Genomic DNA, 16,518 nt, shown 5'->3' with positions numbered 1-16,518 from the left:
GTGTCTGAAAGTTGTAAGTGTTCTGGTAGCTGTGCCAAGAGAAATCTCAATCATTCCCAATCTTACAGATACGGAGACTGTAGGTGGATGTAAGGAGATAACATGGGCACAGGCTAATAATTGCTAACTAACATGCTAGTTAACATTAGTAATTAAACCTAAACAGCTCATGTAAGTCGAAACTGCCTGCGAGCTTCTCCTGTACTATACGGTAATTCCTCTACTATGCGACAGTAAGTCACTTGGTTATGACACAATCGTTAGCTTATATTTACAAAAACGTCTGCTACGGAGCCATAACGTGAGGTACAAGGTAATGGAGCCTTTTATACATTGTCGTGTTTCTTTGGAACTAAACAACGGACAAATAGAGTCTTCAAACATTTCTGATGTAAAGTTATTCGCAGTCAAGTGACGTAAAAAAAAAATGGCGGTCAGCGGAATGCTAACAGGAGGTGATGGCCAGTTAGCAACAAAATGGCGCCATAGATGGCTCGAGTTCTGAAGCGAAGCTTACCCCCTTGCTTTCAAACAAGCAAAGTGGCAGTTGGTCAAGGCCAAGGCAAACCGATGTAAACGCCTCTCCCTGCTGATTTTGAGTTCTTTTTGTTAATGCTCTGATTAATAAATGTAAACAAATAATGCTTTGTTTTAATGACAGTTCAGTTTAGTTTTTAGTTTTAGCAGCTACCACCTAGCCTTGTCCAATGTGCTCCAGGCTCTGTGGATTTTTCTCTCCCCCTGCCCCCCCTTCAGACCCCTTTCTGTGTTCCAGGACCTCTTGATTTATAAATGAGGCTCCGACTATAACACATGGAATGTACCAAACTCACACAGTGATGTAAAAACCATTCCCCAGTCTAAAATATGTTATTTCATTTTTTTCTCCCCAACCATCTGGCGACCACCAGAAATGATCTCGCGACCCCCTTGGGGATCCCGACCACCAGGTTGAGAACCACTGCTTTTCTGTCCTCTCCTTCACGCACCCTAGCCTGTGATCATTTTTCTCTCGCTCTTCTTACTTTACACCCTCCTTAGTTAGTCGACTTCCTCTCGCGATTTAAAAGCTTTTCAGGACCGGGAGGCATTAGATTAAAGTGTAAAGTGGATTTCTTGGCTTATTGATTAGAGGTGTAACAGTGTACCGGAGCTTCTCAGATATTTCAGTCTAATGTGTTAAAGGCCCCGCACACCCACACAGGTGTTTTCAGCTATGATGAAGGCCTCCGAAAATGCTCAAAACGTATGCAATGTCATTAAAGTCTGCAGACAGATACATAAGAAAAACTATTACTAGTCCATTGTTCAGTCAAAGTGTTTTCCTTGCTTGTGCAATGATATGATAGGCTACACGTTTTTAAATAATTGCCCAATTTAGGTTATGAACCTAAAATCTTTTTAAGTACTAGTATTAATAAGCTACTGTCAGATTATTGGTAATGTATGCTTAGCAGATAAGTTCAAGTCATTCTTAAAGTCAAATTCTATAATGTGATAAAAATGTAGAACAGTTAATATGAAAACAACTTAATATTGAATATTGAATTTGTACCTCCATGCATCACTTTGTCTGGCATTCTGCTAAAACCCTGATGGATAGTATGTGGTTTTGGATTATTAATATAAAGGTTAATATGCAAGTTAACAGGCCATGCTAGTTACAGAAGTTAAACATATGATTATCCACTGCTTCACATTGTGTTAATCCAAATACCTTACTTCCATTCAAACAACCTGCAGATCATTTGGCTGCTTTTAAAAATCACATTTTATTTCATTCCTAAAAAGACTTGGTGTTTTTGTGCTGCTTCCCTATAGAATAAAAAACATATATTTCCTGATGTTTTTTCTTCTAATATGTCGAAAGTGCATCTTCCATTAAATGGGCAAAGTTGCAGACGTTTGCTAACCAATCAATTTCCAGTCCAAGAAGTCCCTGCATCATCAAAAAATGGCAGAACGTGAGCTTACAGTAAATCATGCAAGAAGGCTTAATTGAAAATAAAGTGCTCATAATAGTTGCGTAGTCCTCCTCCCCCTTCTTGTTACTGTCCGTTCCCCTCTCTCCTTCTCTTCTGTTTACTACCACCTTCCTTTACTTGTAATTGTGTGCACATTTATCATCAGGTCAATAAAGTTGAGCATTTCATTCAAGTGTAGCTACGTCTCAGATGTTCATCCCTCATCACATCTCCCCCCACACTGGCTGGATGTTGATTAATTTATCTTCATACTACCAGCTAAACCATACATGAAGTTAAAAGGACACCTGGAGTTGAAGCCATCGACCTACAAGAAGTAAGGATTTTAATTTCTTTGCATGTGTAAGGAGTTTGATGGATGTGGCTGACTTCTTGTGATATGAGCAGAAGGGATTGTAGAGAACCACTTATAACCAGATTTTAGCATGACCTTTCAGTGGAAAATATGGAGCAATGTTTGTGTTTCTGAGTGTAAATTATTTATTTTATTTTTTATAATTTGAACTACTTCTGACGATGAACAGTCAGAATAGTTTTCCTGACAGTGATTTATGCAGTAGGAGGGAATCGTTTTTGTGCGAGCAATGCAACAACTATCAGGTTTTTGCTTTTCCTGCAGCATTTTCTTCCTGTGTACCCCATAGAGCTTTTTTTATTTTAAACTTTGTTAACTGCATTTATAAATAATCATTCCTTCATTCATTTCCATAAAGCTGTGTCATGATTTATGTAGCCAGAGCAATAAGACACGTGTTTCATTGGGGTTGGACTGTGTTCCGTTTTTGTAAGAAGCAGCTCTCGCACAGATTGAATTGAAGGAGCTAAATGTATTTAACAGTTTATTCGGTGAGTGCATAGAATAAATCCAATTCTCTTACTCAGCAAGTAGAAACCGAGTACAAAGTATTTGCAGGAAAAGATGGAGACAGATTTGTCAAGTCCTATCTTATTATTACATATACTCATTTGACAGCTCCATCTAAATACATTATAACAATGTTATGTCTAATGTATTGCTTGTATGCTTTCTCATTTTAGTAATTAGTGATAGGAGATAATCTGTTTATTGCATGTGCATATCTTACTAAACTAGTAAAAAACATATCAGTGTGCACTAAATGTATGTCAGATATTGTAAAAAGATTTTACTGTACATTGTACAGTATATTAGTATTTCTTTCCTTTGCTCAAAGGTACAAAAGTCATTTAGTGCACTGATAAGATTCATCTTGCTCAGGAGGGCGTGTCAGACCTTTCTGATCATTGCTGGTCAATACAGCAACACAGTGGGATGGTGTGTAACTGGCTGTCAGTTTTAAAATTTAAAAAAAAAGCCCCACAAGGGCTTTCTGTGGTTGTGAGTAAGAAATATGTGAAAACTTGTATCTCAAATCGACAGAAGAAATTAAATCCATTTTGGTTAAATGTTCTTAAAATTAAGGTGCTCTAAGCGATGTCATGCGTCTTTTAGGCTACAACATTTTTTTTTGTCACATACAGCAAACATCTCCTCACTATCCGTGAGCTGCCTTTCCCCTTAACACACTGAAAAACAACGCGGTCTCTGTAGACAGCCCAGGCTCCGCAAACGCCAACAAAACCAAACCGCGCCAACCTGCGCCACGAAACATAACAGTCTTCCAGCCAATAACCGACAAGGAGGATTTGGGGGGGGGGGGGTGGGGGGGGGTTACTGAGTGGAATGGAGGGGGAGGAGGAGGGAGGGGCGAGGTAGCCTCCGTTTTGTTTGAAAAAGAAGTGACGTCACCCAACATTGCTTAGAGCACCTTTAATAATCACATCCGAATACAAAGATGCTGCATTAACATCGGTTCACATGGGCTTTTTGATATGTTTTAAGTAGTATATGTAGATAACATACAGTTTTGTTCAGACATATTTAAAGTCCAACTGAAAATGAATTGCTCTGTTCATTTTCTTAACACGTTAAGACTGTATTCCTGACTGCAAAAAGGGATGACTAAAGTAAAGTTAAGCTTTCTAGCAAAGCAGATGCATTCAGACGTACAGTATGTGCTCATACTGTAAGTAAATGTGAATGAGTCTTTTCATGTATGTCCTCCAGCCCTTACTGATGTTCTGTTGGCAGCGTCAAAAGACTAGAGAGCTGCAGGTACACACAGCAGAACAACTGCACACCCAGTCAGTCTGTAAAGTCCAACTTCGCCATCGACCACCACAGCCGTAAACGTATGGGATCTCTCAGTCTGCTCCATCTTTCTTTCTTTATTTCTTTTTTATTTCGAACAAAAAATAACAATAAAGTATTAAAAAAAACACAATAAGTGCGTAGCAACACACCAAAAGGAAAACAATATCTACAAAGTGTAGCGAACAATTTGATCAATCCGCCAGAAAAGGAGCTGGGCGAAGCCGTAGATTATTTTTCCCACCCCTCATTCCTGTATATATTATATATTTTGTAGATGTATGTATCATATATTTTATATTATATATTCATAGCAAGATAGCAAATAGACATAACATATACAGTATATCATTTTAGACACCTACCAAACATTTCTTTTTACATTTTGCACCAAGCCACTTGCTTTTCTGTCAGGGCCCGTCACGATTTCTCCCACAAACACCATCTCTCACTTCACGGGTACATTCAGACCGGTACATTTTCCTCACCAGCAATGTTAATGCAGATCAGGTATCATATATATTTGTTGGGTCTTTTCTAATCTCTAGCTTCTCTCAGCTGTATATAAGAATATATTTCTGTTCAGTTACTCTACGTGGTGGCTGTTAGGGACTTCAGCAGAGCTTCCAGGATGTAAATGGGAAAGTGTGCTAGGGCAATATATCAGGCTAAGTGGGAAGAACAGTTTTTGTTCAGAGAGGAACTTGGACTTGGAATTGAAATTGGAGGTAGTACATTAACAGTACAAGGTCAGTGCCAGGGGCGTCAGACTGGGGGGAAAAAGGGGACTGAGTACCCAGGGCTCTGATGTGAGGAGGGCCCAAAAAGATGCTAGAATGAATAGCTGTGGATGCGGGGAGGGGCCCATAGAGAATGCCTTCCTACAGGGGCCAAAATGTTGTGCTACGCCCCTGGTCAGTGCAAAAGGACCAAACATGGCATCCAGACAGTTACCATCTATATACATAGCAAGCAGCCACTCCCTGATTCTGTGAGTAATAATTAGTTACTTTCTGCTCCTGATTGGGATGGATTTTATTGGATGGAGATGTCTAAGATTGTTTAATTGATTATTGTTTAATCACCATCATCCCATCTCCCCACCCAGCAGCTATAGAAAAAGTCTCCTCGCATCTTTTGTGGTCAGAAGCAACAACATTGATTCTGTCAGGACGCAAAGTGGGTTTTCGGCAAGTAATACACACAAAAGCCTCCACGAAATCAGCCATTTACAATCAAACAATTATTTTTATGGTGGATTGAACCGATCAGTGGATGAGGTGATCATATGCATTCAATAGATGTGGCAAGCTGCTCAGCATCAAGTTCCCGTTTGTGTTTTTCTTAAAAATGCTAGTTTCGCTGAGTGATATATTTGATCTCCATAGCCAGTAATGGTCGGCCCTGACTGAGCAACACTGAAGCATCTTGGGTATTCGCCCACTTGGCTTTACTTATATTTATATTAGTTTTCTGTCTGTGCCGCAGTCTCTCTTTCAAAAAACATTTACATTTCGACTTTTAACACTTATAAATGTGATATGGCCTCACTTTAGTAGTTTCTTTTGTTTATACAAAAACAGTAAAATAATAATGTGATAATGCAACATTGACGCAGATCTATTTAGTCATATAGCTGTGTTTAATGTTTGAGGAGAACATATATTCATTTCTGTGGTCATCTGTTTAGTACAGTAGTGCAGTGGCAAAGATATGAAAAACCTTAGCAACACACATTTTTATTATTAGCTGTTAGCTAATCTTAGCATGCTAACACGCTAAACCAAGATGTTGAACGTGGTTTGCAGTGTGGCTCCTTTACATTGGCATGTTAGCATTGTTGTTGTGAGCATGCAAGCATGCTTATAGTAGCATTTAGCGCCCAGCGCCGCTGTGCCAAAGTACAGTCTCGAAGAACTTATCGAGTATTCTTCGATAAGAAACAGCGTTAAAAAAGAACACAAATCCCTGCAGTTATTCCCACTATATACTAGTGTATAATCAGTGTGTACTGATTTGTAGTGATGTAATCAATTTATTAACAGTCTCGCTATTAAATTTTGAAACCAGGAATGCCCTGACAATGCTGGTACTTATGATGTGTAAGAGGAACATCTGAGAGTTTGCTTCAGTCTCCTGGATCTGCATTAGAAACCCTATCACCATCTTTATATACAAAACACACACACACACACACACACACACACACACACACACACACACACACACACACACACACACACACACACACAGAGAAAGAGAGGTGCAGCAGTTCTGTCGAACAGAGTGTGTGAAAGATGGACTATAGAGAGCAGGGTGAATGGTGGCTGAGCTGGCTTCCCCCTGCGGAGTCTGCAGTGTAAAACCAATCAGATCTTAACGAATCTCACACATCGATCCTGTGAAAAATATTGATACTACAGCCACTACTGCATTGGGCATTTAATTTAACAGGCATTTTATAACAACAAAAAATGGAATGTGAACAATTTTAATTACGGAGTAAAGAAAATGAAGGTGCATTATGTCATTATATTGTTACATCGTTACCTACAGTAAGTTGTATACAAAAAACAACTACCTGGAGTATGAAAAAGAACTGAAAAAATCCAAAACATGGCTCCAGCTTCATCATCATATCCACCTTCCTCTGTGCTTCTCTCTCTCTTTAATTCCCTCTCTCACTCTTTATATAAAATCTGTTTGATTGAGTATCTGTTCCTGTCTTGTGTGCTCAGCAACAGCCTCTCTCATCTCCCACACTCTCTCTCACACACACACACACACACACACACACACACACACACACACACACACACACACACACACACACTCATGCTCATACACACCTCTCTGTATGCGGCTGCCTGAACTCCTGAAACGCTATGCATCGGGCGACTGGTACTCTGGATTCTTATGATTCTTCATTTTGAGGTAAGCGCACACAGGCTGGACTGTCAGAACCATACATTTACATTTTACGGACCTGGAGGGACCCTAAGTGGTAATAAAACGGGATCATTACGGCTATGGCTCGGTTGTAGCAGCAGCTACTTAATGCAAGACCTATTACAATTTCCTTTTGTCGAGTGGTGTATAATCTGTCTGGCTTTCTGTGTTGCAGTCTGAGGTAGGTATGCAGCGGATAAATTGCTATTGATAGATGTTCGATGAGCAGTTTGCACATTCAGATGTTCTTTTTAACTGTGTAGTTCTGCGTAGTAAAATGCTTCAATAATGTATTAAGTGTAAAACAAAAAAAGTGGATTATTGTGTTCTTTAAGTAATTCATGAATTACTAGTAAACTGTTACTCACATGAACAATCACACATACATTGTTGTATTTGTCTCCTTTTTTTCATACAAATGCATGGAATGTATATACAGTAAGAACCAGGCATTTGAATGAATCTTACTAATACAGGTATGAGTTTTACATACACTGCTACCTTCTGGCTGTGTGATGTGTTTAATTTAGTGAGTGGACAACCTCCTTGTGTATTCCCAACAGCTGTAAAACTGTTTGGAGAGAAGTGTATATTTTGCTGTCACTGTGTGACAGTTTATTGCTCTAATTTTGGATCAAGATCAACAGATCTGCTGACTAAGGAACTGCAGTCAAAGAATTACAAAGACAGGAGCTTGTTAATAAGCTTGCAGTCCACCGATGCAGAGTGAACTGGAAGTGGCAGGCCTATTGGTCCAAATGATAAAAAAAAAAATCCTTCCCTCTTAAATCATTTCATATCTTTTCTCAACTCCATCGCTTTAACAAGGTAAAGATCCATCAGAGTGCAGAGGCTCCAGTTTTAGTTGTAAATGAGAGTGCCTTCTTGGTTTGAGCTGACAATGACCAACATCATCACACCGAACCAGGTTTTCGCGACTGGACATCTAAAGCTACTGCTCCTCTAACTTTTGCAAAAATACAAAGATCTCTGACAGGTACCTGCGCTTTGCCATATTTCTTCTGCAACTGCAGATCTGCATCACCTAAAGGAAATAAACCTTCATCTACAATGGGGCATCTTTTTCATCCAGGGCAAAAAAACGAATGTTTACATAGGTGTGGGTGGAATAACAAAGCTGAACCGTCTCATCACAAACTAAAAGGCTTACATGGTGCATATGATAATGAGAGTGTGTGAGTGTGTGTGTGTGTGTGTGTGTGTGTGTGTGTGTGTGTGTGTGTGTGTGTGTGTGTGTGTGTGTGTGTGTGCCTTGCTGAGAGCTTCACCTTGTTGTTGCATGTCATTGAGCATCATCCTCACTACTGACAGCTTTTGTGTTTTTGAGAAAGTGAACCTATTGTGAACCTTCTCTTATTTAAAACAATTGCCGTTAAATACTGTTAGTGGTGACTTGCATGTTAAAAAGAGGTGTCCCTGCTTCTGCCTAGTGTCCCCTCCTTCAGAGTGTGAGGTGGACGGAATCCCCAGTGGTTACGGATCCAGGGACTCCATCCTCAGGCCTGGCTCGAAGAGGGACTGGAAGAGACGAAGGCGTGGCCAACTAAAGCGGATTGACAGGTAAGCTCAACTGGTATGGGTGCATTTGTCTGTGTATTCATGACATGGATCATTAATGTTTTAAAGCCACTCGTGCAGTCACATCTGTTCGAATGTTGCATTTACCGTATGTCAGCAGTTCCATTTAACGCCTCATGTGCAGCTAATAGGCTGGCTGCTGCAAGCCTGTATATATACTGCTGGGGTTGCTGTCAGGCACTGTGGTCAGTATGAAACCCATGTGTTCGTGTGGTGACTGATGTTTCAGCTGCAGCAGCTGGGATCCAGGCCACACCAGCGCCGAGGCTGGCAAAGGGAAACAGCAGCCTGTGTACGGACTGAGTGGAGGTGCAGCCATGCGCTGCTCCACCCTACTCGGCATCCTCACGGGGGTGCTTCTCTACTTGGTGCTGGGAGCTGTGGTGTTCCGCGCCTTGGAGGTTCCACGCGAGGAGGGCAAGTACATGCATCTGCAGGACACGCGCCGGGACTTCCTGTTGAACTTCACCTGCATGGGCCCAGACGACCTGCAGACCCTTATAGAGGTACAGCAGGTCTTCTCATGACAAGAGCCTCTCGTTATCTACTTTTTATTTTGGAATATTTTCCGAGTGTTTAACCTGATAAAAAAGCACCTATCAACAGTGCAGTCTGTTAAGCTACTCTTCCCTTCTGTTCTTACAATTTCCAGTGGGCGGAGCATCAGGGTGTGTAGAAGAGCCTCTTCCTCTTGTGTTCTCAGTCTATAAATGGGTTTGAGCATATTAGTGACACACCACCATTTTGTGCTACCTAAAACAGTGGTTCCCAACTTTTTGGGCTTGTGACCCCTTCAAATTAAGCAGTGTCTGTTGCCTCATCACCAGTGCCTTGACATGGGTTGTGAACAGTTATACCAAAAAAGTGATTTTCCTTCTCAGGTCATGCCATTTCAAGGATTTTTACAGGCCTGAAGACGTAAACGTATTTCACAAAAAACATTTTCAGATTTTTTCCTTCTTGTGACCCCATAGGTTTTATTTGGGAGCCTTTTGGGAGCTGTGACTATTTTTATTGGACGACTTTAATGCTGCAGCATTTCCTTCCTTTCACTGTCATGCTAATTTCAGCTGTTTGATTTATAGAAGAAAGAAACTATTTGAAACTAAGAATTTTATGGGTGACCCTTCAGATTTAGTGTTTGGAGCTGGTCAGTGAAGCTGTTTGTGACCCTGTAGGCCAGATAACAGGTGTGGTCAGAGCAGTACATAAGGATGGGTCAGCTCCAGTGTGTGTGTGTGTATGTGTGTGTGTGTGTGTGTGTGTGTGTGTGTGTGTGCGCGCGCGCGCGCACACGTGTGCGTGCGTGCAAAAGCTGACAGTTGGCAACCGTGCTGTGATCCTGAGATGTTTGTCCTTGCTCCAGAATGAAAGTTGTAAATTACTGTTTTAGCCTGCAAAGTGATCTATAGATGCCATGTGGCTGACATTTGAAAAAAAAGGTTAGTGACTGAAGGACATGACAGAAGTAAACAGGGTGGTCCTTTAAGCAGGCCATATTTTGTTTTTAATTATTTAATGGAAGATGATAAGAGATCTTTAGTGCATCCTGTTTACTGATTAAATGAAAAGACTGAAAGGATAATGAGGACATATCATAGTTTATAATATTAGTAGCCTACATGTTGGGGTTCCATATTATTCATCCATTCAGGATGAATATATGGAACCCCAACATGTTCAATATTAAATGAATTAAAAAGTTTAAAATAAATATATATATATATATATATATATATATATATATATATATATATATATATATATATATATATATATAAAACAATTTGTTAAAAACAATGAGATAAATTAAAACTCAACTCATTATTTTGATTAGATCTATTTTCATAGTAATCCAATTTGATAGAAGTTCATTTTTATTTCATTATAGACAATGCTTTTCAAAATGCCCGTTTCCCAATGCCACTTTAATTTTAATGTTGAGTTTTACCCATAATGAAACATTTTTTCATAATGTCCCATTTCCTGATGGTGTTGTCAACTGTCACTGCCCCTTTACCTTTCAATAAATGTCAAATGGGTATTAAACAACCCAAGGATAAAAGCAACAAGAGTGAATGATTTGAGAACTCTTAAAAGGACATTGTCTACAAATGCATTCATCTTAAAGAAAATAAAGGTTAACAAGCATCTGGGGGCTTTTCTAAAGCAAAAAGGTTTCAGGTTTCCAAATTATTAATTATTATTCTATAATCATGAGTGAACCAGGCAGCTGTTAAGTAGTTCATCAGATTTCTGTGGTGTTGTGGGTCAGGTTTCACTAGTCTTGCATTGCCAGACCATCCTTCACAGCGCTGTGGAGGATGGTCTGGCTAGTTCACACAGCAATCCGGGATTTAAAAAAAATGTGTTCTGGTTTATTGGCATGTCTTTAAACCAGTCACAATCGTTGCTTGCAAAATAGCCTCGGGAAGGAACTTGTTTTGGTGGAACATGTCTACGTTCAAAAGTTGTTTTAGTCGTGCGACAGAAAACTCCGATTGGACAGATAGTCTGGCTAGCTGTCTGGATTTACCCTGCAGAGATCTGAGGAGCAGTTAACTAGCCTGACAAGCCAGACCCACATCAAGATGTTGGGTCTGGGAACTCACCATTGATGAAAGAGTGCCTAGACCCCCCCTGGCTGCAAATTAAATTTGCTGCCGCTAGGGTCCGTCTAGATTTCTAGGCTAGCAGTTAACCATAGTCCTCATAAATCCACCTGAGATTAAAATTTCAACAAAAAAAAAGTGGAAGTTAATGGACATCCGGCCAAAAAGATGGACATACGGCGGAATTTGACATTAGGTTTCACTGAACCAATGTCAGCTGATGTTTCAAGGTCCTCAATAGAAAAGTTCCTTCTTACTACACTCTGTTCTCAACTAAGTAATATGAGATGTCGAAAAAACCACAAGATACCACTCTTATACAGTAATACATTTTCTACCTCTGGCTATAAATGTGGTTGATAATGTGTATTGAAACACTTAAATCTATGGTGACATGGGATTATGTATCTGCACAGTCAGGCATGTCAGTATATGGCGATGCAAAGCTCTACAATCGTAGTCTCTGTGCTGTCGCATAACATAGCACTGAAATGTGGCTAAATAGGCTGACAGGTTAGGATGTGAGACAGTATTGTTTTTCTTGCTCCTAATAGTTCAGACAAATTCCCTGCTGTGGTGAACAGTCTACACCGAGGCTGAGGTGCACATGGTTAACCTCATAATGTAGCCTTAGACCCTGAATTTAATTTAACATGAGCCAGTTGAGGAGTAGAAAAAGCTTTCATTTCCACATTTCAAATTGTTCAAGCCACAAAACCAAAGCCCAATTATTCATTTTTTTACCGCTGACTTCCTGACAAGGTGTGGTTATAAACACCGCACTGCCTCTTGGAGATCATTTTGGGCCTAACAAACTTCCTTGCTTGATATGACTCAGTCAGGTTTAGTGAAGTACAGCTAATTTCATAACCCAAAATGTGCTGTGTTAGTTTGGCAAACTATTGGCCTTGCTTACGCTAATTAGGAGCTTCAGTGATTCAAATGAATGCACAGCTAAAATCCTAAAACAATAGAAACCAATCCATTACCAAATGAGTTGGGAGATAGGTATATGCAGTGGCGTCAGTCCAACAGAGAGGATCAACCAGACTCAGCCCTGTCTTTGTCATCATAAACGTCTTATTAGAAGTAATTATGTCTGCAGAGGCCACGTTCAATCGCAACTTCATCATACTCAGCTTTAAATTCAGAGTTAACGAATGTCTTCACAAAAGAGATAATTAGATCAGGAATTAGATTATCTGTGCTGGCAGTGGTTCGATACGCTTGGGGCAGAATGGAGCCGTCACGATTGTACATCACCAGTCACTTATTTGCCACTGACTGCCTGCTGCTGAAGCCATGACAATGCATTTTCTACAGCATTACCATTACTGGGTTAGTTAATTGGATCACAATAAACAAAAGCTCATGCTCATGTGTGTGCCTTTGAAACGTTCAACAAATGAATCGTGTACAATTTGAATTAAATGACAGGCTAGTTGATTAGTTTGTAAGGTTATGCTAACCCCTCTTTTTTAATATCCAATTAAATATAAATTGCTGAACTGTTCCGTGATCTAACCACTAAACTCTTCTCTTCTCCACCGTCCCTTACCAGGAAGTAGTGGCGGCCGTCGGTGCAGGTGTGGATCCCAGCAGCAACACCACCTTTACCAGCCAATGGGATTTGGCCAGTGCCTTTTTTTTCTCAGGGACTATCATCACAACCATCGGTGGGTGTCCAATAGGAGCATAAGACGACTGATTACATACTTGTGACTGGAATCTGTTTAAATTCTGAACTTTACGTTTTGCGTCTTCAAATCGGCTGCTCTTCCAACTCTGACCCCCACATGTTCAGGTTTTGGAAACATCTCCCCCAAGACAGAAGGAGGGCAGCTGTTCTGCATTTTCTACGCTCTTGTGGGAATCCCGATGTTTGGTTTCCTGCTCGCTGGAGTCGGTGACCATCTGGGTACTGGGCTGAGGAAAGCTGTTGCAAAAATAGAGACTCTCTTCCGGGTCAGACCCTCGACAGATCTTTCAATGTCTTTCTTTGCGTTCATTGTACATGTACTTCCCTTTTATTTGTCTCATCCCACCATGTTGTTTCACCTTGCCGACAGAAATGGCGAGTTAGTCCAACCATTGTGCGAGTGATCTCAGCCGTCCTGTCCATCCTGCTGGGTTGCGTGCTCTTTGTTGCGATGCCTATCCTGGTTTTCAAAGAGGTGGAGGGGTGGACTTATCTGGAGTCGGCCTACTTTGTAGTTATCACCTTGACAACCGTGGGGTTTGGAGACTATGTTGCAGGTATACAACAGTTCATCAACCCCCCACGTGTTTCTTAACATAGCTTGCAGTGGTGTTCAATGACCCTCATGCAGGCTGAGTCCATGTTCTAATCTGACCCAAGGCCCTCTGCGGCATGTCGTCCCCCTGTCTCTCTTTCCTGTCTTCAAGCTGTCCTGTCAATTAGAGACCACAAAAGCCCACAAAAAAAATGTCTAACCAGTGCACTGATACATCCCCATTAAAAAGCCTTTAAAAAGAGGGCTTTTCAACACTCAACATACTTTAATACACAGATAAATAAATATTTACTCAGGACATTTCCCTGTTTGTGCCAAGCAGCTGAAGTGAAAACATAGTTTCCGTTGCAGTCTATCTTCATATTTTTGCATTTCCGTTGAATTTATTGATCTGTAGATGAGTATGAGTATGACTTAATTAGCCTTCCATAAATATAACTGTCAGTTGTAATGTATTAAGTTCCCTTAGCACAGGCAATAATCATTTACCTCATAAATTATTCAGGACTCTTTCCTTGTAAGAGATACATTATTGATCACCTAATCTGCTATACTGTATAGTATCTTGTATGTTAAATGTGTATTTACTCCATAGAAAATGGATGGATGGATGGATGGATGGATGAATATGTTGCCTTTACCCACTGCTATATACTGTGTCTTTGTATCTTCTCAAAGGTGATTCTGGAATTGCGGGGAGTGACCACTGGTATAAGCCTTTGGTTTGGTTCTGGATTTTGCTGGGTCTTGCCTACTTTGCATCTATCCTGACAATGATTGGTAACTGGCTTCGGGTTCTATCTAAGAAGACCAGAGCTGAGGTACCTCTCCACCTCTCATGTCTGTTTTTTATCACGTCTTATGTCTGCCACTTTCTTTCCACCATCTCTGTATTTATCCTCTCCTTTTAGATGGAGGAGCTTCGAGCCCACGCCACTGACTGGACTCAAAACATCCAAAATATGTCTGTAGATTTTCGCATTGCAGGAAAAATTGATGACCCTTTCAAACGGCGTCGGCGAAAGCGACGCCACGGCCCTCGCAGCCAAGGCCACAGTGTGTCAGCTAACGGGGCCCCTGAGGGGAAAGAAGGGCAGCGTGAGAGTCAAACAGAGTCTGGATCTTCCTCCTCCTCCTCCTCCTCCTCTAATGAATCAGGGTCTGAGTCAGAAACACACTCCCAGGTCACTCAGACGGAGCGAGTGCCTGAAGAAAAAACTGCAGAGCCTAAAAAGGAGGAGACTCTTCCAGATCCCCAGTTGTCTCAGCCTCTGGACTACTTTGGGGAGAACCTTGCCTTTATTGATGAGTCTTCTGATGCCCAGAGTGGTAAACTACATTTGGATCCTCTGCTGGATACATCACAATCCAACTGTACACGCTCTCGTCTGCCCAAAAGGAGACGCCAAAGAAGACCTGTTCCACAGAGGAGCCCCAAAATCAACAGCTCCAACCGTGACAGGAAGGAGCCCAATGGAACCCCAAAACCAGTTCCAGGCCTACCAGTGAAGCCTTAAGACTGAAGCTGATTACAGAAACTCTACCGCTAGCACAAGTATCGACTTGAGAGATATGAGATGTGTTCACAGTCTGACAGAAGAGTTCTTAATGTAGCAATTTTTTGTGTATATGTACTGCTTACTTACAAACCTAAGATGAAAACACGTTGCAGAAGCCTTAGCCACTTGTGGTTTGCATCTAATGCTCTTAGCATGCGAGTGTGTATGCCTCAATCAAAGATGATGAAGTGATTTTTATGCCAATGTTCCCATTACTTTCTGAGGAGTTACTGCTCTCTACTGGGCCAAAACAGAAATGCACTACCACTCTCTTAACATGAGGGTTCCCACCTTTTATTAATCCAAATAGTGCAAAAAACAAGAAAGAGCAACTAAAAAGCATGTGGTCAGTGTGTTGTTCATGTAAAAGAGAGGTTGCTTCGGTCTAAGATACTCTCGAATCCTGCCAACAATTAAACGGGTAATAACGAGGCTCTTGTAGATTTGTGGTATGTAATAACTTTTTTTTAATACTGTGTACAACCATACTATTTGCATTTTGATGGCCAGATGCATTAATCCTACAGTACTGCATATATGTAATAAAGATATTTTTAATGAAAGCAGCACTCTGTCTTTCAAGTATGTTTAGCATATTATTACTAAGTACTTGGTTTCTTAAGAAGCTTTTCCAGCCTATAAGGTTCTCTAGGAAACGTGATAATAGCTGTTGAACAAACATCACTTTTATCATCATATGTTGGGTTAGTGCCCTGGGGCACAAAGAATGGCACATCACACATGAAAAAAGTAGGTCAGAATGTCTAACAAAGCTGGGATGGAGCATAATAATGTGCATTAGGGAGAGCTGAATCACTGTGGGTGTTTTCCAGAGACCAGACACATCACACAGCCACTGAAAACCACGATTGGCTACGATATGTGTCCCAAACTTATTTTAGAAGATCTCACAGTGCCCATCATACAGTGTCTCTTCATGAGGATCATCTATGGACTAGAATATGGTATCAGGTTTCATACCAGATTCAATTACTCATGTCACAAATCTTTTTTTTTTTCTCTTCTTTAAGGTCTGTCCTTCCGAAATTGCCAGTCGCACAAAAATTTCCTACACCTCTTGCAGGCAACGTAAGCCTCTTCTAGGATCAAACCAACACTAACACCAAAAACAACACTACTAAGACAAGCAAATAGGCAAGGTTTTAAACTGATTCCAGGCAATAGTAGTTGTTTCAAAATGAAGTTTTGCATTTCTCAGAGTTGTGTCCGGTACAATGAAATACAGGCCTGATTTTGTGCAGAAGGCGAGGATGAAAACATTTGTGTGGCTAAAATAGACCGACTCAGGTTGGTAGACACAGGCCAGACATGTGCTGCAGGATTTGAATAGCACACAAACAGTACTGTATTGTAGATGTCCTGTATAAA

General features: G+C 40.7%; 1 protein-coding gene across 1 annotated transcript; it reads left to right on the top strand.

The window, feature by feature from the left end:
* The first annotated feature begins 9,020 nt into the window (after positions 1–9,020).
* On the top strand, positions 9,021–15,087 carry kcnk4b (potassium channel, subfamily K, member 4b). Its single transcript, XM_028595894.1, has 6 exons — positions 9,021–9,209; positions 12,877–12,991; positions 13,120–13,280; positions 13,385–13,598; positions 14,249–14,391; positions 14,482–15,087. Exons 1-6 carry the CDS (start codon positions 9,021–9,023, stop codon positions 15,085–15,087), a joined length of 1,428 nt encoding a protein of 475 aa, XP_028451695.1.
* The last annotated feature ends 1,431 nt before the right edge of the window (positions 15,088–16,518 follow it).

Source organism: Perca flavescens, chromosome 13 (genome assembly GCF_004354835.1).
Source record: "Perca flavescens isolate YP-PL-M2 chromosome 13, PFLA_1.0, whole genome shotgun sequence".
NCBI lineage: Eukaryota > Metazoa > Chordata > Actinopteri > Perciformes > Percidae > Perca > Perca flavescens.
This window is presented reverse-complemented; position numbering and strand designations above follow the sequence as displayed.